This window comes from Salvelinus fontinalis, chromosome 29 (assembly GCF_029448725.1).
Source record: "Salvelinus fontinalis isolate EN_2023a chromosome 29, ASM2944872v1, whole genome shotgun sequence".
Classification (NCBI taxonomy): domain Eukaryota; kingdom Metazoa; phylum Chordata; class Actinopteri; order Salmoniformes; family Salmonidae; genus Salvelinus; species Salvelinus fontinalis.
In genome coordinates, this window is record NC_074693.1 from 9,417,342 (window position 1) to 9,441,275 (window position 23,934).

Sequence of the window (23,934 nt, forward strand, 5' to 3'; positions counted from 1 at the left end):
GCTAACGTAGGCTAATGCGATTAGCATGAGGTTGTAAGTAAAAAGAACATTTCCCAGGACATAGACATATCTGATATTGGCAGAAAGCTTAAATTCTTGTTAATCTGACTGCACTGTCCAATTTACAGTAGCTGTTACAGTGAAATAAAACCATGCTATTGTTTAAGGGGAGTGATCAATTTTGAACATGAAAAGTTATTAATAAACAAATTAGGCACATTTGGGCAGTCTTGATACACAATTTTGAACAGAAATACAATGGTTAATTGGATCAGTCTAACACTTTTCACATACACTGCTGCCATCTAGTGGCCAAAATCTAAATTGCACCTGGGCTGGAATAATACATTACGGCCTTTCTCTTGCATTTCAAAGATGATGGTACAAAAAAAATATGATTGTTTTTTTCTCCGAATTAGATCTGTTAAAAGATAATGAGTTACATTCTCCTACACTCCTTTCACATTTCCACAAACTTCAAAGTGTTTCGTTTCGAATGGGACCAAGAATATGCATATCCTTGCTTCAAGGCCTGAGCATTAGGCAGTTAGATTTGGGTATGTAATTTTAGGCGGAAATTGAAAAAAGGGGCGGATCCTTAATTAGTTCTAAAATGTATTTTTTTTAAATCCTCATCAACCTACACACAATACCACATAATGACAAATAGAAAATAGCTTTTTTAGAATAAACAGAAATATCTTATTTACATAAGTATTCAGACCCTTTGATATGAGACTCCAAATTGAGCTCAGGTGCATCCTGTTTTCATTGATCATCCTTGAGATATTTCTAGAATTGGATTGGAGTCCACCTGTGGTAAATTCAATTGATTGGACATGATTTGGAAAGGCACACGCCTGTCTGTATTAGGGCTGACCCCAATTAGTGGACTGATCAATTGTTTGGTCGTTAGGCTGTTGGTCGACCAAAATTGTTTTAGTTGAGCAGTAACAAATGTGTACATTTGTGCCCATCTCAGTGAACTAATCCATTGTGGAGGCCAAGACTAAAAGCCAAGTTCTGCTTGATCCGAAAATGGTTGAAGGCTCCATATGGAGGGTGTGACGTAAAGGCCTCCAGGGGCATTCAGAGGCCAAATCGAGCTCCGTACTGCATCGCCATGCGCCTCCCAAATGTTGTAATAATGCGGAGGGCTCTGCATTGACATAGTTGGTTTACGGTAGGTGGGGGCGGTACATCCTGTAGAAAACATCAACTCACTTCCTTGACAACAGCTCTGCACTGCTCTGCGAAGCAACAAGTATGAATGCCCTGACTTCTGCTGAGGCCATATTACCGTAAATGTTGCAGACGTCGGATTGACCACGCACCTAGATGCACAATGCACTTCTCTCTCCAGAATGCTCTCTCTCCCGTCAATTTGTGCACATGAATTGTTTCATAAGTTAATTGTTTCCGTTTGTTTGTTAGTGTCTATCAATTCTCCATTCAGTACACTATTGTGCAAAAGTTTGGGATCACATAGAAATGTCCTTGTTTGTTGAAAGAAAATTCCATCAAAATAACATCAAATTGTGACATAGGTTGTGCACTGGCAGCGTCATTAAATAGTACCCACAAAACACCAGTCTCAACCGTGAAGAGGTGACTCCGGGATGCTGGCCTTCTAGGCAGAGTTGCAAAGAAAAAGCCATATCTCAGACTGGCCAATAAAAAGAAATGATTAAGATGGCCAAAAGAACACAAACACTGGAGAGAGGAACTCTGCCTAGAAGGCCAGCATCCCAGAGTCACCTCTTCACTGTTGACGTTGAGACTGGTGGTTTGCGGGTACTATTTAATGACGCTACCAGTTGAGGACTTGTGAGGCTTCTGTTTCTCAAACTAGACACTCAAATGTACATGTCCTCTTGCTCAGTTTTGCACCGGGGCCTCCCACTCCTCTTTCTATTCTGGTTAGAGACAGTTTGTGCTGTCCTGTGAATGGAGTAGTACACAGCGTTGTACAGATCTTCAGTTTCTTGGCAATTTCTCGCATGGAATAGCCTTCATTTCTCAGAACAAGAATAGACTGATGAGTTTCAGAAGAAAGTTCTTTGTTTTGAGCCTGTAATCGAACCCACAAATTCTGATGCTCCAGATTCTCAACTAGTCTAAAGAAGGACAGTTTTATTACTTCTTTAATCAGCAAAACAGTTTTCAGCTGTGTTAACAAAATTGCAAAAGGGTTTTCTAATGATCAATTAGCCTTTTAAAATGATAAACTTGGATTAGTTAACACAACGTGCCATTGGAACACAGGAGTGATGGTTGCTGATAATGGGCCTCTGTACGCCTATGTAGATATTCAATTAAAAAACATTAACAATGTCTATACTGTATTTCTGATCAATTTGATGGAATTTTAATGGACAAAAATGTGCTTTTCTTTCAAGAACAAGGAAATGTAAAAGTGACCCCAAACTTTTGAATGGTATTGTATATCACCTGTCGTACATTTACCATGAATTCCTATTTTTCAACTAGAGTGTTTGTTACTTTGGTTACGGTAATTTTTGTTACTTCAATCAATATTATTATTCCAGTCTTCCTGTTATCACTGTAGGAGTGGACACATTGTTTGCAAAGTGCACAGCCTATGTTACACTTGTGAGAAACAAGTTTTGGTTGATTTCATTCCATTTACGAGTTTTTGCAATTTAGTCATTGTCTTTTGTTTGGAGAGCTTATGTCAATGTTGAGTAAGGACGCGCACGCATAGTAATAGGCTTATAGGCTACCTGGCCTGATTATACATAGTAATAGGCTTATAGGCTACCTGGCCTGATTATACATAGTAATAGACTTATAGGCTACCTGGCCTGATTATACATAGTAATAGGCTTATAGGCTACCTGGCCAGATTATACATAGTAATAGGCTTATAGGCTACCTGGCCTGATTATACATAGTAATAGGCTTATAGGCTACCTGGCCTGATTATACATAGTAATAGGCTTATAGGCTACCTGGCCTGATTATACATAGTAATAAGCTTATAGGCTACCTGGCCTGATTATACATAGTAATAGACTTATAGGCTACCTGGCCTGATTATACATAGTAATAGGCTTATAGGCTACCTGGCCTGATTATACATAGTAATAAGCTTATAGGCTACCTGGCCTGATTATACATAGTAATAGGCTTATAGGCTACCTGGCCTGCGAGAAATGTCGGCATAGAAATGTGCCCATCTGGGGATCTGATTGGCTGAACGCACCACCACTAATGTCCTGTGGCGCTTCTCAAAGTCATGTTTTCTTCACCTCAAACAGCAAGCCAACAAAATATGTTTTTACATCCATTGAGAATGACAATTGTTCCTCACTGTATTTGAAAAATCTTCTCAGCTCTCTGCCTTTCAATATCAAATCTGCCTGGAAGGGAACGATGTCATGCTCTGATCCAGTGGAAACGTTATAAAATGGGCCTACCTGATTACTCTTATCTGTGCTTGACTTGGACAAAAATAGGTTCCGGTACTCATTGTGGGTGCTGTTACTGTTTATCAGGGATGCAACTTTCAGTGCCCCCCGCCCCACATTCTGAAGTTGCATTTTTGCTACTACTAGCTTCAGGCCAGACCCAAGTTAAATCAAATCAAATTGTATTTGTCACATACAAGTGGTTAGCAGATGTTAATGCGAGTGTAGCGAAATGCTAGTGCTTCTAGTTCCTACCCTGCAGTAATATCTAACATGTAATCTAACCTACCAATTTTACAGCAACTACCTTATACACACAAGTGTAAAGGAATGAATAAAAATATGTAGTTAAAAATATATGAATGAGCGATGGCCAAACGGCATAGGCAAGATGCAGTAGATGGTATAGAGTACAGTATCTACATATGAGATGAGTAATGTAGGGTATGTAAACATTATATACAGTGGCATTGTTTAAAGTGGCTAGTGATACATTTATTACATACATTTTTTATTATTAAGGTGGCTAGAGATGAGTCAATATGTTGGCAGCAGCCACTCAATGTTAGTGATGGCTGTTTAACAGGGTGATGGCCTTGAGATAGAAGCTGTTTTTCAGTCTCTCGGTCCCAGCTTTGATGCACCTGTGCTGACCTCGCCTTCTGGATGATAGTGAGGTGAACAGGCAGTGGCTCGGGTGGTTGTTGTCCTTGACGATCTTTTTGGCATCGGGTGGTGTAGGTGTCCTGGAGGGCAGTTAGTTTGCCCTCGGTGATGCATTGTGCAGACCTCACTACCCTCTGGAGAGCCTTATGGTTGTGGGCGGAGCAGTCGCCGTACCAGGCGGTGATACAGCCCGACAGGATGCTCTCGATTGTGCATCTGGAAAAGTTTGTGAGTGTTTTTGGTGACAAGCCGAATTGCTTCAGCCACCTGAGGTTGAAGAGGCACTGTTGCGCCTTCTTCACCACGCTGTCTGTGTGGGTGGACCATTTCAGTTTGTCTGTGATGTGTACACCGAGGAACTTAAAACTTTCCACCTTCTCCACTACTGTCCCACCGATGTGGATGGTGTTTCCTGAAGTCCACGATCATCTCCTTTGTTTTGTTGACGTTGAGTGTGACGTTATTTTCCTGACACCACACTCCGAGGGCCCTCACCTCCTCCCTGTAGGCCGTGTCGTCGTTGTTGGTAGTCAAGCCTACCACTAGTGTCGTCTGCAAACTTGATGATTGAGTTGGAGGCGTGCATGGCCACGCAGTCATGGGTAAACAGGGAGTACAGGAGAGGGATGAGAATGCAGCCTTGTGGGGCCCCAGTGTTGAGGATCAGCAGGGTGGAGATGTTGTTACCTACCCTCACCACCTGGGGGCGGCCCGTCAGAAAGACCAGGACCCAGTTGCACAGGGCGTCTGGGCCTGCAGCCTTGCGAGGGTTAACACGTTTAACTGTTTTTTACTCACATTGGCTGCAGTGAAGGAGAGCCCGCAGGTTTTGGTAGCGGGACGTGTCAGTGGCACTGTGTTGTCCTCAAAGCGAGTAAAGAAGTTGTTTAGTTTTTCTGGGAGCAAGACATCGTGGTTCGCGACGGGGCTGGTTTTCCTTTTGTAGTCCGTGATTGACTGTAGACCCTGCCACATACCTCTTGTGTCTGAGCTGTTGAATTGCGACTACTTTGTCTCTATACTGACGCTTCGCTTGTTTGATTGCCTTGCGGAGGGAATAGCTACACAGTTTTTATTCGGTCATGTTTCCAGTCACCTTGCCCGCGAATGCTGCCATCAATCCACGGTTTCTGGTTGGGGAATGTTTTAATAGACGCTGTGGGTACAACATCACCGATGCACTTGCTAATAAACTTGCTCACCGAATCAGCGTATTCATCACTGTTAATGTCCGACGCTAAGCGGAACATATCCCAGTCAACGTGATCGAAGCAATCTTGAAGCGTGGAATCCGATTGGTCGGACCAGTGTTGAACAGACCTGAGCACGGGCACTTCCTGTTTTAGTTTCTGTCTATAGGCTGGGAGCAACAAAATGGAGTCGTGGTCAGATTCTCCAAAAGGGGGGGAGGGCCTTATACATATGTGTCGTGGAAGTTAGAATAACAATGATTCAGGGTTTTGCCAGCCCGGGTTGCGCATTCGATACATTTCAGGGAGCCTTGTTTTCAGAATAGCCTTGTTAAAATTCCCAGCTCCAATAAATGCAGACTCAGGATATGTGGTTTCCAGTTTACATAGAGTCAAATTAAGTTCTTTCAGGTCCGTTGATGTGTCTATTTGGGGCTGGATATACACAACTATGATTATGATCGAAGAGAAATCTCTTGGTAGATGATGCGGTCGGCATTTGATTGTAAGGAATTCTAGATCAGGTGAACAAAATGACTTGAGTTCCTGTATGTTGTTATGATCACACCACGTCTCGTTAATCTTAAGGCATACACCCCCGCCCTTCTTCTTACCAGAGCGATGTTTGTTTCTGTCGGCGCGATGCGTGAAGAAGCCAGGTGGCTGTACCGAGTCTGATGACGTATCCCGAGTGAGCCATGTTTCCTTGAAACAAAGAACGTTGCAATCTCTGATGTCTCTCTGGAAGGCAACCCTTGCTCGGATTTCGTCTACCTTGTTGTCAAGAGACTGGACATTGGCGAGTAGTATGCTCGGGAGTGGTGCGCGATGTGCCCGTCTAGGGAGCCTGACCAGAAGACCGCTCCGGTTGCCCCTTCTGCGACGCTGTTGTTTTGGGTCGCAGGCTGGCAACTTCAGCAGAGTAATGGCAGAATCTGTGAAAGCCAGCAGGAGCGAGAGGAGAATAGTTGGGTCAGGTTAAGTTTTTTTAATATTCTGGTTATCTAGATCTCTGGCGCCCTCTTCAGGCATTTGTCTTATTTCATCAAACTATAAGCTTAAAGCATCAGACAAGCTCACATACATAGGGTGTGTCTATATAAGGAAAAATACACGTAAAAAACTTGGTTGAAAGAACACGCATCTTTCGGTCGACCAAGTTTTTTTTTTACAGCCCGTCTATGTAAGTTCCCAGTTGGCCGTGCATGTCAGAGCAAAAAACAAGCCAAGAGGTCAAAGGAATTGTCCGTAAAGCTCCGAGATAGGATTGTGTCGAGGCACAGATCTGGGGAAGGGTACCAAAACATTTCAGCAGTATTGAAGGTCCCCAAGAACACAGTGGCCTCCATCATTCTTAAATGGAAGAAGTTTGGAACCACCAAGACATTTCCTAGTGCTGGCCCCCTGGCCAAACTGAGCAATCGGGGGAGAAGGGCCTTGGTCAGGGAAGTGACCAAGAACCCGACTGAAGATACTCCTCAGTAAAAGGCACATGACAGCCCGCTTTCAGACCATGAGAAACAAGATTCTCTTGTCTGATGAAACCAAGATTGAACTCTTTGGCCTGAATGCCAAGCATCACGTCTGAGGGAAACCAGGCACCGGTCATCACCTGGCCAATACCATCCTTACGGTGAAGCATAGTGGTAGCAGCAGCATACTGTGGGGATGTTTTTCAGCGGCAGGGACTAGGGGATTAGTCAGGATCGAGGGAAAGATGAACGAAGCAAAGTACAGAGAGATCCTTGATGGAAACCTGCTCCTGAGCACTCAGGACCTCAGACTGGGGCGAAGGTTCACCTTCCAACAGGACAACGACCCTAAGAACACACCCAAGAGAAAGCAGGAGAGTGTCTTCGGGACAGGTCTCGATCCTTGAGTGGCCCAGCCAGAGCCCGGATTTGAACCCGATCCAACATCTCTGGAGAGACCTGAAAATAGCTGTGCAGCGACGCTCCCCATCCAACCTGACAGAGCTTGAGAGGGTCTGCAGAGAAGAATGGGAGAAACTCCCAAAATACAGGTGTGCCAAGCTTGTAGCGTCATACCCAAGAAGACTTGAGGCTGTAATCACTCCCAAAGGTGCTTCAAGTACTGAATAAAGGGTCTGAATACTTATGTAAATGTGATATTTCAGTTTAATATTTTTAATACATTTGCAAAAATGTATAAAAACCTGTTTTTACTTTGTCATTATGGGGTATTGTGTGTAGATTGATGAGGGGAAAGTCAAGGGGTCTGAATACGTCCTGAATGCACTGTTTATCCGTATTTGAAATGAGTCTGACTCGGCCTACTTTAAAACCTTGACACATGGAAGCTACTGGTCACCAGATGAGGGGTCAGAGTTAGTGGTTGGAACTGTATGATAGAGGATGGTTGAGGTAGTCAGAGTGGAATGTTTTAGGGAAGGGAAATAGTTAGGCTAGCTAGCTCATTAATATAAACATGAGCTTTCCGAGTCTCTCTCTCTCTTTGATCTCCCTCTGGCTGAGAGCCTTCAGCGATACAGCTATAGTGGCTTACTCTTCTCTCTCTTTCTCTCTGTCTCACTCTACCTCCCTTTCTCTCTTTCTTTCGCTCTGTCTCTCTCTTTCTCTTTTTTTCTTTCTTTCTCTTTGTCTTGCTGTCTCTCTCTGTCTCTCTCTGTCTCTGTCTCTTTCTCTCACCATTTACATAATTATTGAGGCCACCAATTGAGGCCACCAGTACATCACTTGATAAATGTTGATTACACTGGGGGGAAACATGTGAAATGTTGAAGTAGTTGCTCCCTACCTAGCCAGACACAGAGTACTGTGTGTGTGCATGTGCACATACACACTAGAGCTGGACGATAGGAACAAAAGTCCACATTGTGATAAATTGCTTGAATTGATGATGAATAGAACAAAAAGTTTGTAACATTAATGTGCACCACAGTTTAGAACATTAATGTGCACCACAGTTTAGAACATTAATGTGCACCACAGTTTAACATTAATGTGCACCACAGTTTAGAACATTAATGTGCACCACAGTTTAGAACATTAATGTGCACCACAGTTTATAACATTAATGTGCACCACAGTTTAACATTAATGTGCACCACAGTTTAACATTAATGTGCACCACAGTTTATAACATTAATGTGCACCACAGTTTAGAACATTAATGTGCACCACAGTTTAGAACATTAATGTGCGCAACAGTTTAACATTAATGTGCACCACAGTTTAGAACATTATTGTGCACCACAGTTTATAACATTAATGTTCACCACAGTCTATAACATTAATGTGCACCACAGCTTATAACATTAATGTTCACCACAGTTTATAACATTAATGTGTACAGTACCACAGTTTATAACATTAATGTGCACCACAGTTTAGAACATTAATGTGCACCACAGTTTAGAACATTAATGTGCACCACAGCTTATAACATTAATGTGCACCACAGTTTAGAACATTAATGTGCACCACAGTTTAGAACATTAATGTGCGCAACAGTTTAACATTAATGTGCACCACAGTTTAGAACATTATTGTGCACCACAGTTTATAACATTAATGTTCACCACAGTCTATAACATTAATGTGCACCACAGCTTATAACATTAATGTTCACCACAGTTTATAACATTAATGTGTACAGTACCACAGTTTATAACATTAATGTGCACCACAGTTTAGAACATTAATGTGCACCACAGTTTAGAACATTAATGTGCACCACAGCTTAGAACATTAATGTGCACCACAGTTTAGAACATTATTGTGCACCACAGTTTAGAACATTAATGTTCACCACAGTTTAGAACATTAATGTGCATCACAGTTTAGAACATTAATGTGCACCACAGTTTAGAACATTAATGTGCACCACAGTTTAGAACATTAATGTGCACCACAGTTTAGAACATTAATGTGCACCACAGTTTAGAACATTAATGTTCACCACAGTTTAGAACATTAATGTGCATCACAGTTTAGAACATTAATGTGCACCACAGTTTAGAACATTAATGTGCACCACAGTTTAGAACATTAATGTGCACCACAGTTTATAACATTAATGTGCACCACAGTTTAACATTAATGTGCATCACAGTTTATAACATTAATGTGCACCACAGTTTATAACATTAATGTGTACCACAGTTTAGAACATTAATGTGCACCACAGTTTATAACATTAATGTGCGCAACAGTTTAACATTAATGTGCACCACAGTTTAGAACATTATTGTGCACCACAGTTTATAACATTAATGTTCACCACAGTCTATAACATTAATGTGCACCACAGCTTATAACATTAATGTTCACCACAGTTTATAACATTAATGTGTACAGTACCACAGTTTATAACATTAATGTGCACCACAGTTTAGAACATTAATGTGCACCACAGTTTAGAACATTAATGTGCACCACAGCTTAGAACATTAATGTGCACCACAGTTTAGAACATTATTGTGCACCACAGTTTAGAACATTAATGTTCACCACAGTTTAGAACATTAATGTGCATCACAGTTTAGAACATTAATGTGCACCACAGTTTAGAACATTAATGTGCACCACAGTTTAGAACATTAATGTGCACCACAGTTTAGAACATTAATGTGCACCACAGTTTAGAACATTAATGTTCACCACAGTTTAGAACATTAATGTGCATCACAGTTTAGAACATTAATGTGCACCACAGTTTAGAACATTAATGTGCACCACAGTTTAGAACATTAATGTGCACCACAGTTTATAACATTAATGTGCACCACAGTTTAACATTAATGTGCATCACAGTTTATAACATTAATGTGCACCACAGTTTATAACATTAATGTGTACCACAGTTTAGAACATTAATGTGCACCACAGTTTATAACATTAATGTGCACCACAGTTTATAACATTAATGTGCACCACAGTTTAGAACATTAATGTGCACCACAGTTTAGAACATTAATGTTCACCACAGTTTAGAACATTAATGTGCATCACAGTTTAGAACATTAATGTGCACCACAGTTTAGAACATTAATGTGCACCACAGTTTAGAACATTAATGTGCACCACAGTTTAGAACATTAATGTGCACCACAGTTTAGAACATTAATGTGCACCACAGTTTAGAACATTAATGTTCACCACAGTTTAGAACATTAATGTGCATCACAGTTTAGAACATTAATGTGCACCACAGTTTAGAACATTAATGTGCACCACAGTTTAGAACATTAATGTGCACCACAGTTTATAACATTAATGTGCACCACAGTTTAACATTAATGTGCATCACAGTTTATAACATTAATGTGCACCACAGTTTAACATTAATCTGCACCACAGTTTAGAACATTGATGTGCACCACAGTTTAGAACATTAATGTGCACCACAGTTTAGAACATTAATGTGCACCACAGTTTAACATTAATGTGCACCACAGTTTAGAACATTAATGTGCACCACAGTTTATAACATTAATGTGCACCACAGTTTAGAACATTGATGTGCACCACAGTTTATAACATTAATGTGCACCACAGTTTAGAACATTAATGTGCACCACAGTTTTTCCTTTAAACTGCTACTACTAGTTTGATGGTTGTAGCCATCAATTGTTCCATTAACTATCACCATATTAGCAAACTCACTTCATTTCAAACTTCTCATTTCTCTAGTATAGGCTACTTATCGTAATGATATCAGATAAATGCCTCAGCGATAAGTGGTCGGGGTCGATCATTTTCTGTTTATCGTCCCAGCTTTAATTTACACTTTGTGGTGTGTGTGTGCGCGCGTTCATACATAAATTATGCTGTGTGTGTGTGTTGCTGGCTCTATTTTGGGACAGACTGAGAAGTGACCTGGCCTGGATTTGTGATTACAGCAGTGTTTCTGCATCTCTACTGTAACTAGTCTACCAGTAATGGAGGATCAGACTAGGCATAGTTACCGCTGGATGTTGAAACCAGCCAGTGATAACATGAGGGCTGTGGGGGGGTTATATTAAAGAGATGGTCATTATTACTGGCTCAGAACAATGTGTGTGTGTTTATACTCCCCTGATGTTTATGGTCTGAAGACTGGTTTAAAGGGTGTGTGTGGGTGTGTGCGTGTGTGTGTGTGTGGGTGTGGGTGTGTGTGTGTGTTTAAGGCCATAGTGTGTGTTTATCCTCGTGGAAAGAGAGAGGGGTCAAGAGGGTGGAATCAATAGAGATCCTTAATGAGCAGAGAGAGAGAGGAGAGGGAGGAATGGAGAGAGAGAGAGGAGAGGGAGGAATGGAGAGAGTGAGAGGAGAGGGGAGAGGAGTGGGAGGAATGGAGAGAGGAGAGGGAAGAATGGAGAGAGGAGAGGGAGGAATGGAGAGAGGGAGGAATGGAGAGATGGAGAGGAGAGAGGAGAGGGAGGAATGGAGAGAGGAGAGGAGAGGAGAGGGAGGAATGGGAGGAATGGAGAGAGAGAGAGGGGAGGAGGGGGAGGAATGGAGAGAGAGAGGAGAGGGAGGAATGGAGGGGGGAGGGCGGAATGGAGGGGGAGGAGGGAGGGAGGGAGGAAGGAATGGAGGGGGAGGGGAGGGAGGAATGGAGAGAGAGAGAGGAGAGGAGGGGGAGGAATGGAGAGAGAGAGAGAGAGAGGAGAGGGAGGAATGGAGGGGGGAGGGAGGGAGGGAGGAATGGAGGGGGAGGGGAGGGAGGAATAAAGAGAGAGGATGGAGGAAGTCTCCTCCCTCTGACTCTGTAATTGTTTTAATTAGTTCAAAACATCCCAGGAAAACAACTAGACTATGTATGGCCAATCATTCCTCACATTCTGCCCATTAAAGATGAAAAACAAGGTCAACTTTGCATTAGTATTGTTGAACAGAAGCCGGAAGCAGCACGTAGGTTAGCATGACATACCGTATATACATTAATATAACCACTGAATAACCAGTGTGCTGTAGTAGGTTACACTGTACCGTAATATAACCACTGAATAACCAGTGTGCTGTAGTAGGTTACACTGTACCGTATATACATTAATATAACCACTGAATAACCAGTGTGCTATAGTAGGTTACACTGTACCGTAATATAACCACTGAATAACCAGTGTGCTATAGTAGGTTACACTGTACGGGCTGTAGATTAGAAGGCGTGGTCAATAGGATGTGCTGACTGAATTGATCATGTTATTTGAAAGAAAGCGGAAGGGAAATAATAAATCAAGTGGATACAGTAAGGGAAAGGAATGCCTTCAACTGAAACGTGTCCTCCGCATTTAAACCAACCTCTCTGAATCAGAGGCGCGGAGGGCTGCCTTCATCCACGTTGTCGGCGCCCGGGGAACAGTGGGTTAACTGCCTTGCTCAGCGCCCGGTGAACAGTGGGTTAACTGCCTTGCGAAGCGCCCGGGGAACAGTGGGTTAACTGCCTTGCTCAGGGCCCGGGAAACAGTGGGTTAACTGCCTTGCCCAGCGCCCGGGGAACAGTGGGTTAACTGCCTTGCCCAGCGCCCGGGGAACAGTGGGTTAACTGCCTTGCCCAGCGCCCGGGGAACAGTGGGTTAACTGCCTTGCCCAGCGCCCGGGGAACAGTGGGTTAACTGCCTTGCTCAGGGCCCGGGGAGCAGTGGGTTAACTGCCTTGCTCAGGGCCCGGGGAGCCGTTGGTTAACTGCCTTGCTCAGGGCCCGGGGAACAGTGGGTTAACTGCCTTGCTCAGCGCCCGGGGAACAGTGGGTTAACTGCCTTGCTCAGGGCTCGGGGAACAGTGGGTTAACTGCCTTGCCCAGCGCCCGGGGAACAGTGGGTTAACTGCCTTGCTCAGGGCCCGGGGAACAGTGGGTTAACTGCCTTGCCCAGCGCCCGGGGAACAGTGGGTTAACTGCCTTGCCCAGCGCCCGGGGAACAGTGGGTTAACTGCCTTGCTCAGTGCCCGGGGAACAGTGGGTTAACTGCCTTGCTCAGGGCCCGGGGAACAGTGGGTTAACTGCCTTGCTCAGGGCCCGGGAAACAGTGGGTTAACTGCCTTGCTCAGGGCCCGGGGAACAGTGGGTTAACTGCCTTGCTCAGGGCCCGGGGAACAGTGGGTTAACTGCCTTGCTCAGGGCCCGGGAAACAGTGGGTTAACTGCCTTGCTCAGGGCCCGGGAAACAGTGGGTTAACTGCCTTGCTCAGGGCCCGGGGAACAGTGGGTTAACTGCCTTGCTCAGGGCCCGGGCAACAGTGGGTTAACTGCCTTTCCCAGCGCCCGGGGAACAGTGGGTTAACTGCCTTGCCCAGCGCCCGGGGAACAGTGGGTTAACTGCCTTGCCCAGCGCCCGGGGAACAGTGGGTTAACTGCCTTGCCCAGCTCCCGGGGAACAGTGGGTTAACTGCCTTGCCCAGCGCCCGGGGATCAGTGGGTTAACTGCCTTGCCCAGCGCCCGGGGAACAGTGGGTTAACTGCCTTGCTCAGCGCCCAGTGAACAGTGGGTTAACTGCCTTGCCCAGCGCCCGGGGAACAGTGGGTTAACTGCCTTGCTCAGGGCCCGGGAAACAGTGGGTTAACTGCCTTGCCCGGGGAACAGTGGTTTAACTGCCTTGCCCAGCGCCCGGGGAACAGTGGGTTAACTGCCTTGCCCAGCGCCCGGGGAACAGTGGGTTAACTGCCTTGCCCAGCGCCCGGAGAACAGTGGGTTAACTGCCTTGCTCAGGGCCCAGGGAACAGTGGGTTAACTGCCTTGCTCCGGGGCAGAACCACAGATTTTTATTTTGTCAGCTCCGGGATTCGATCCAGCAACCTTTCGGTTACTGGCCCAAACGCTCCTACCTGCCACTATAGGAACTACAGCAGGGCTGCCCTGGTTATAAAGGAACATCCTTGTCCGTCTCTGCTGCCTGATTCAAAACACTCTGCCTCTTTATCAGACAAATAGGATTTACTGTATTTAGTAGCATCACAGAGGGCGAACACACACACACACACACACACACACACACACACACACACACACACACACACACACACACACACACACACACACACACACACACACACACACACACATATACAGTTACATAACAAGCTTCTGATGGTGCATATGTTCTCTGCTCCTCTTCCCCAAGAGGCTCACTCACTCACTCACACTCACTCACACACACACACACTCACACACACACACACACTCTACATCTGTAATCTTCTCTTTTAGCTTACATCTCATTTTCCCCATTTCAAAAAGCATGAGGTGTCTCTGACAGGAAGAACATGTGTTATGTGGGATTTGAATGCTTAACAACAGTGTTGTGGTTATGTTTAGCGTTGTTCTGTGATGAGCTGGTAGTAGGGCGTGGTTGAACCGTATGGTTGTTGTGCACTATGCCATGGTTTAACCTACACTTATTACTACCAGATCACAGTTTAGCTGGCTTAGTAAAAACATGTTGATTTTTCCATTTAGCTGGCTTAGTAAAAACATGTTGATTTTTCCATTTAGCTGGCTTAGTAAAAACATGTTGATTTTTCCATTTAGCTGGCTTAGTAAAAACAGGTTGATTTTTCCATTTAGCTGGCTTAGTAAAAACATGTTGATTTTTCCATTTAGCTGGCTTAGTAAAAACGGGTTGATTTTTACATTTAGCTGGCTTAGTAAAAACGGGTTGATTTTTCCATTTAGCTGGCTTAGTAAAAACGGGTTGATTTTTACATTTAGCTGGCTTAGTAAAAACGGGTTGATTTTTACATTTAGCTGGCTTAGTAAAAACGGGTTGATTTTTCCATTTAGCTGGCTTAGTAAAAACGTGTTGATTTTTCCATTTAGCTGGCTTAGTAAAACGGGTTTATTTGTCCATTTAGCTGGCTTAGTAAAAACGTGTTGATTTTTCCATTTAGCTGGCTTAGTAAAAACGTGTTGATTTTTATATTTAGCTGGCTTAGTAAAAACGTGTTGATTTTTCCATTTAGCTGGCTTAGTAAAAACGGGTAGATTTTTACATTTAGCTGGCTTAGTAAAAACGGATTGATTTTTACATTTAGCTGGCTTAGTAAAAACGGGTTGATTTTTCCAGTTGTGTCGTGAAAAATTTGGTGCAGGTGTGTGTAGGCTATTTTGAGAAAACAATACTCAGATCTAAGACTTTGTTAGACTGACAGACTGGGTGAAAGTGTACCGTAGTAAGTTCGGAGGTGGGTAAGATCAGATAGGCTGCAAGACACAAACACACACGCCTTGAACACACACACACACACACACACACACACACACACACACACACACACACACACACACACACACACACACACACACACACACACACACACACACAGCTGATGACAGAGAAGTGGCACATGTCAAGTCATGCCCTGAGAGGAGATATAAAGCCAGACAGGGAAAAAGACAGGAGGAGTTTGATTAGAATTCACATCAACAACAGACTAGTAACTAGGGTAAAGGCTATGGGGAAATACAGAGGAAGACAGAGGGAATGGGACCACCTAATAAAGAATCATGATACTAGTTGTTATGGTTTATTAACCACTAGAGAGCAGGAGTTAAGTGATCAGATGAAGAGAGGAAGACAGACAGAGAGCTGAATACTGTAAACAATCAAATAAAGTGTGGACTTGGTCTTGGATACGATGGTTCGCGTTGCCATAGAGATAAGATATTACAGTTAGAAGGTGAATAGGAAGTTATCATGGGGATGATGGTTCGTGTTGCCATAGAGATAAGATATTACAGTTAGAAGGTGAATAGGAGGTTATCATGGTGATTATGGTTGGTGTTGCCATAGAGATAAGATATTACAGTTAGAAGGTGAATAGGAGGTTATCATGGTGATGATGGTTCGTGTTGCCATAGAGATAAGATATTACAGTTAGAAGCTGAATAGGAAGTTATCATGGGGATGATGGTTCATGTTGCCATAGAGATAAGATATTACAGTTAGAAGGTGAATAGGAGGTTATCATGGTGATGATGGTTCGTGTTGCCATAGAGATAAGATATTACAGTTAGAAGGTGAATAGGAGGTTATCATGGTGATTATGGCTGGTGTTGCCATAGCGATAAGATATTACAGTTAGAAGGTGAATAGGAGGTTATCATGGTGATTATGGTTGGTGTTGCCATAGAGATAAGAAATTACAGTTAGAAGGTGAATAGGAGGTTATCATGGTGATGATGGTTCGTGTTGCCATAGAGATAAGATATTACAGTTAGAAGGTGAATAGGAAGTTATCATGGTGATGATGGTTCATGATGCCATAGCGATAAGATATTACAGTTAGAAGGTGAATAGGTTATCATGGTGATGATGGTTCATGATGCCAAAGATATTTTACAGGGTTCTGAATCAGTTTGTTTATGTCCATTCTCTGATTCTCAACCTCTTTCTTCCTCTCTTCTTTCCTCTCTTCCTCTACCTCAAGATTTCCCCACGTGGCCACCCTGTTCTGTAACCAATGGCAACATCGGTCCAGACCCTTCCTCTGAGCCGTGACCCCAGCAAGACATTCCGTGACCCCTACTCGACCCCTACCCGGCCCACAGCCCTACTGGCCCGGTGCAGTATGGGTAGTGTAGGCAGCCTAGTTGAGCACCCGGACGCGTCCCCTGCTAAAGGCAGCCGGGCCGTGCCCCAGGTGGGACCCAGACAGACCAACAGGTTATTAAAGAAAGGCTTCAACCAGAGAGAGCTGCTCAACTACCTCAACATCACCAGGTTAGTAAGATCTCTGATAGGCACAAAATGGCTGCCATGTTTCATCACCCAGATGGGTGCCACATTAGAGAGTATGTATTCTCTATGTACTCCATACAGTGCAGACAAAGCGGTAAAGAGTTGTCTGTTTCAAATAGAAGGCATTAATGATGCTCTTGGGTAGTAACATCACCTGTTATTCCATAGCAGTGTTGTTAGTGCTGCTGCCAGGTGGGTGCCACACATAGTGAGCTGGTAGGAGGTGTGACTCCTACCATTCGGAAAGTATTCAGACTTTTTCCACATTTTGTTACATTACAACCTTATTCTAAAATGTATTAAATAGTTTTTCCCCCTCATCAATCTACACACAATACCCCAAAATAGCAAAGCAAAAACTGTTTTGTAAAAATGTTTGCAAAAGTACAGTACCAATTAAAAGTTTGGACACCTACTAATTAAAAAAAAAAAAAATACTATTTTCTACATTGTAGAATAATAGTGAGACATCAAAACTATGAAATAACACATATGGAATCATGTAGTAACCAAAAAAGTATTAAACAAATCAAAATATATTTTATATTTTTAATTCTTCAAAGTAGCCACCATTTGCCTTGATGACAGCTTTGCACACTCTTGGCATTCTCTCAACCAGCTTCACCTGGAATGCTTTTCTAACAGTCTTGGAGGAGTTCCCACACATGCTGAGCACTTGTTGGCTGCTTTTCCTTCACTCTCCGGTCCAACTTATCCCAAACCATCTCGATTGGGTTGAGGTCGGGTGATTGTCGAGGCCAGGTCATCTGATGCAGCACTCCATCACTCTCCTTCTTGGTCAAATAACTCTTACACAGCCTGGAGGTGTGTTTTCGGTCATTGTTCTGTTGAAAAACAAATGGATAGTCCCACTAAGCGCAAACCAGATGGGATCCCGTATCGCTGCAGAATGCTGTGGTGGCCATGCTGGTTAAGTGTGCCTTGAATTCTAAATAAATCACTGACAGTGTCACTAGCAAAGCACCCCCACACCATCACTCTTCCTCCTCCATGCTTCACGGTGGGAACCACACATACAGAGCTCATCCGTTCACCTGCGTCTCACAAAGACACGGCTGTTGGAACCAAAAATCTCAAATTTGGACTCATCAGACCAAGGGACAGATTTCCACCGGTCTAATGTCCATTGGTCGTGTTTCTTGGCGCAAGTAAGTCTCTTCTTCTTTTTGGTGTCCTTTAGTAGTATTTTTGCCCCAATTTGACCATGAAGGCCTGATTCACACAGTCTCCTCTGAACAGTTGATTTTGAAATGTGTCTGTTACTTGAACTCTGTGAAGTGTTTATTTGGGCTGCAATTTCTGAGGCTGGTAACTCTAATGAATTTATCCTCTGCAGCAGATGCCCCTCTGGGTCTTCCTTTCCTGTGGCGGTCCTCATGAGAGCCAGTTTCATTGTAGCGCATAATGGTTTTTGCTACTGCACTTGAAGAAACTTTCAAAGTTCTTGACATTTTTCGGACTGACTGACCTTCATGTCTTAAAGTAACGATGGACTGTCGTTTCTCTTTGCTTATTTGAGCTGTTCTTGCCACAATATGGACTTAGTCTTTTACCAAATAGGGCTAACTTCTGTATGCCTTGTCACAATACAACCGATTGGCTCAAACGCATTAAGAAGGAAATAAATTCCACAAATGTACTTTTAACAAGGCACACCTGTTAATTGAAATACATTCCAGGTGACTACCTCATGATGCTGGTTGAGAGAATTCCAAGAATGTGCAAAGCTGTCATCAAGGCAAAGGGTGGCTACTTTGAAGAATCTCAAATATAAAATATATTTGTTTTAAAAAATGTTGGTAACTTCATGATTCCATATGTGTTATTTCATAGTTTTGATGTAGAAAATAGTAAAAATTAAGAAAAACCCTTGAATGAGTACAGTTGGTGTATCCACATCTTTTTATTAGTACTGTATGAAAAATGAAATAAAATATGACATTTACTTAAGTATTCAGGCCCTTTACTCAGTACTTTGTTGAAGCACCTTTGACAGCGATTACCACCTCAAGTCTTCTTAGGTATGACACTAAAAGATTGGCGCACCTGCATTTGGGGAGTTTCTCCCATTCTTCTCTGCAGATCCTCTTAAGCTCTGTCAAGTTGGATGGGGACCGTTGCTCCACAGCTATTTTTAGGCTCAAGTCCGGCCACTGGCTTGGCCACTCAAAGACATTCAGAGATTTGTCCCAAAGCCACTCCTACGTTGTCCTGGCTGAGTGCTTAGGGTCGTTGTCCTGTTGGAAGGTGAACCTTCACCCCAGTCTGAGGTCTTGAGCGCTCTGGAGCGGGCTTTCATCAAGGATCTCTCTGTACTGTGCTCCGTTCATCTATCCCTTGATCCTGACTAGTCTCCAAGTCCCTGCCGCAGAAAAACATCCCCACAGCATGATGCTTCCACCACCATGCTTCATCATAGGGATGGTGACAGGTTTCCTCAGGATGTGACGCTTGGCAATCAGGCCAAATAGTTCAATCTTGGTTTCATCAGAACAGAGAATCTTGTTTCTCATGGTCTGAGAGTCTTTAGGTGCCTTTTGGAAAATTCCAACGGGCTGTCATGTGCCTTTTACTGAGGACTTCCTATTCAGCTTCTAACTGTAATATCTTATCTCTATGGCAACACCAACCACCATCACCATGATAACCTCATATTCACCTTCTAACTGTAATATCTTATCTCTATGGCAACACGAACCATCATCACCATGATAACCTCCTATTCACCTTCTAACTGTAATATCTTATCTCTATGGCAACACCAACCATCATCACCATGATAACCTCCTATTCACCTTCTAACTGTAATATCTTATCTCTATGGCAACACGAACCATCATCCCCATGATAACCTCCTATTCACCTTCTAACTGTAATATCTTATCTCTATGGCAACACGAACCATCATCCCCATGATAACTTCCTATTCACCTTCTAACTGTAATATCTTATCTCTATGGCAACGCGAACCATCGTATCCAAGACCAAGTCCACACTTTATTTGATTGTTTACAGTATTCAGCTCTCTGTCTGTCTTCCTCTCTTCATCTGATCACTTAACTCCTGCTCTCTAGTGGTTAATAAACCATAACAACTAGTATCATGATTCTTTATTAGGTGGTCCCATTCCCTCTGTCTTCCTCTGTATTTCCCCATAGCCTTTACCCTAGTTACTAGTCTGTTGTTGATGTGAATTCTAATCAAACTCCTCCTGTCTTTTTCCCTGTCTGGCTTTATATCTCCTCTCAGGGCATGACTTGACATGTGCCACTTCTCTGTCATCAGCTGTGTGTGTGTGTGTGTGTGTGTGTGTGTGTGTGTGTGTGTGTGTGTGTGTGTGTGTGTGTGTGTGTGTGTGTGTGTGTGTGTGTGTGTGTGTGTGTGTGTGTGTGTGTGTGTGTGTGTGTGTGTTCATGGCGTGTGTGTTTGTGTCTTGCAGCCTATCTGATCTTACTCACCTCCGAACTTACTACGGTACACTTTCACCCAGTCTGTCAGTCTAACAAAGTCTTAGATCTGAGTATTGTTTTCTCAAAATAGCCTACACACACCTGCACCAAATTTTTCACGACACAACTGGAAAAATCAACCCGTTTTTACTAAGCCAGCTAAATGGAAAAATCAACCCGTTTTTACTAAGCCAGCTAAATGTAAAAATCAACCCGTTTTTACTAAGCCAGCTAAATGGAAAAATCAACCTGTTTTTACTAAGCCAGCTAAATGTAAAAATCAACCCGTTTTTACTAAGCCAGCTAAATGTAAAAATCAACCCGTTTTTACTAAGCCAGCTAAATGGAAAAATCAACCCGTTTTTACTAAGCCAGCTAAATGGAAAAATCAACCCGTTTTTACTAAGCCAGCTAAATGTAAAAATCAACCCGTTTTTACTAAGCCAGCTAAATGTAAAAATCTACCCGTTTTTACTAAGCCAGCTAAATGTAAAAATCAACCCGTTTTTACTAAGCCAGCTAAATGTAAAAATCAACCCGTTTTTACTAAGCCAGCTAAATGGAAAAATCAACCTGTTTTTACTAAGCCAGCTAAATGTAAAAATCTACCCGTTTTTACTAAGCCAGCCAAATGTAAAAATCTACCCGTTTTTACTAAGCCAGCTAAATGTAAAAATCTACCCGTTTTTACTAAGCCAGCCAAATGTAAAAATCTACCCGTTTTTACTAAGCCAGCTAAATGTAAAAATCTACCCGTTTTTACTAAGCCAGCTAAATGTAAAAATCAACCCGTTTTTACTAAGCCAGCTAAATGTAAAAATCAACCCGTTTTTACTAAGCCAGCTAAATGGAAAAATCAACCCGTTTTTACTAAGCCAGCTAAATGGAAAAATCAACCCGTTTTTACTAAGCCAGCTAAATGTAAAAATCAACCCGTTTTTACTAAGCCAGCTAAATGTAAAAATCTACCCGTTTTTACTAAGCCAGCTAAATGTAAAAATCAACCCGTTTTTACTAAGCCAGCTAAATGTAAAAATCAACCCGTTTTTACTAAGCCAGCTAAATGGAAAAATCAACCTGTTTTTACTAAGCCAGCTAAATGTAAAAATCTACCCGTTTTTACTAAGCCAGCCAAATGTAAAAATCTACCCGTTTTTACTAAGCCAGCTAAATGTAAAAATCTACCCGTTTTTACTAAGCCAGCCAAATGTAAAAATCTACCCGTTTTTACTAAGCCAGCTAAATGTAAAAATCTACCCGTTTTTACTAAGCCAGCTAAATGTAAAAATCTACCCGTTTTTACTAAGCCAGCTAAATGTAAAAATCTACCCGTTTTTACTAAGCCAGCTAAATGTAAAAATCAACCCGTTTTTACTAAGCCAGCTAAATGGAAAAATCAACCTGTTTTTACTAAGCCAGCTAAATATAAAAATCTACCCGTTTTTACTAAGCCAGCTAAATGTAAAAATCAACCCGTTTTTACTAAGCCAGCTAAATGTAAAAATCAACCCGTTTTTACTAAGCCAGCTAAATGGAAAAATCAACCTGTTTTTACTAAGCCAGCTAAATGTAAAAATCTACCCGTTTTTACTAAGCCAGCCAAATGTAAAAATCTACCCGTTTTTACTAAGCCAGCCAAATGTAAAAATCTACCCGTTTTTACTAAGCCAGCCAAATGTAAAAATCTACCCGTTTTTACTAAGCCAGCCAAATGTAAAAATCTACCCGTTTTTACTAAGCCAGCTAAATGTAAAAATCTACCCGTTTTTACTAAGCCAGCTAAATGTAAAAATCTACCCGTTTTTACTAAGCCAGCTAAATGTAAAAATCAACCCGTTTTTACTAAGCCAGCTAAATGGAAAAATCAACCTGTTTTTACTAAGCCAGCTAAATATAAAAATCAACCCGTTTTTACTAAGCCAGCTAAATGTAAAAATCAACCCGTTTTTACTAAGCCAGCTAAATGGAAAAATCAACACGTTTTTACTAAGCCAGCTAAATGGAAAAATCAACCCGTTTTTACTAAGCCAGCTAAATGGAAAAATCAACCCGTTTTTACTAAGCCAGCTAAATGTAAAAATCAACCCGTTTTTACTAAGCCAGCTAAATGGAAAAATCTAAATTTATTTGGGCTGCAATTTCTGAGGCTGGTAACTCTAATGAATTTATCCTCTGCAGCAGATGCCCCTCTGGGTCTTCCTTTCCTGTGGCGGTCCTCATGAGAGCCAGTTTCATTGTAGCGCACAAATGGTTGATCCTGACTAGTCTCCAAGTCCCTGCCGCAGAAAAACATCCCCACAGCATGATGCTTCCACCACCATGCTTCATCATAGGGATGGTGACAGGTTTCCTCAGGATGTGACGCTTGGCAATCAGGCCAAATAGTTCAATCTTGGTTTCATCAGAACAGAGAATCTTGTTTCTCATGGTCTGAGAGTCTTTAGGTGCCTTTTGGAAAATTCCAACGGGCTGTCATGTGCCTTTTACTGAGGACTGGCTTCCGTCTGGCCGCTCTACCTGTCACGTTCCTGACCTATTTCTGTTAGTTTGTTGTATGTGTTAGTTGGTCAGGACGTGAGTTTGGGTTGGCATTCTATGTTTTCTGTTTCTATGTTGGTTTAAGGGTTGCCTGGTATGGCTCTCAATTAGAGGCAGGTGTTTGGCGTTTCCTCTAATTGAGAGTCATATTTAGGTAGGTTGTTTCACAGTGTTCGTTGTGGGTGGTTGTCTATGTCAGAGTGTTTAGTGTCAGCACTTATATTTGTATAGCTTCATTGTCGTCTGTTTTGTTGTATAGTGTTCGTGTCTTTTTTTCGTCTTCTTTCTTTAATAAAGAAGATGTACTTTCCACGCGCTGCGCCTTGGTCCTCTCTCAGTCCCGTTGACGATCGTGACAGAATTCCCCACCTATGCGGGATCAAGCAGCGCGAAAAGCGGCAACAGGAGCAAGGCATCAAGGATTCATGGACATGGGAGGAAATTCTGGACCGCGAAGAACCAGGAGAATATAACCGCCCCAAAGCTGAGCTGGAGGCAGCGAAAGCAGAGAGGCGGCGATATGAGGAGCTAGCTCGGAGGCAGGAAAAGGATCTGGGCTACACTACGTGGGAGGAGATCGACAGGTGGGCGATCAACCCAGGGAGAGTGCCGGAGCCCGTCTGGGATTTTCTGGCGCAGTGCGAGGAGGGATACCGGCGTATGGAGGCAGCACGACGAAGCGGTAGGAAGCCTGTGAGAAAACCCAAAAAAATTCTTGGGGGGGGGGGGCTTAAAGGGAGAGTGGCGAAGTCAGGTAGGAAACCTGCGCCTACTCCCTGTACTTACCGTGGAGAGCGAGAATACGGGCAGACACCGTGTTACGCAGTAGAGCGCACGGTGTCTCCTGTACGTGTGCATAGCCCGGTGCGTGTTATTCCACCTCCCCGCACTGGCAGGGCTAGATTGAGTATTGAGCCGGATGTCATGAAGCCGGCCCT

General features: G+C 43.0%; 1 protein-coding gene across 3 annotated transcripts in view; it reads left to right on the forward strand.

Moving 5' to 3' along the window:
- LOC129827395 (NEDD4-binding protein 3-A-like) overlaps positions 1-23,934 on the forward strand; it is an 89,653-nt gene that overhangs the window by 37,455 nt on the left and 28,264 nt on the right. For all 3 annotated transcript variants that reach the window (XR_008755118.1, XM_055888190.1, XM_055888189.1), the window contains one exon: positions 16,678-16,970. Coding sequence is in view for 2 of the 3 variants with exons in the window: in XM_055888190.1 (XP_055744165.1) it covers positions 16,711-16,970 (260 nt within the window). In the remaining variant the exon portion in view is untranslated. The remainder of the gene's footprint in view (positions 1-16,677; positions 16,971-23,934) is intronic.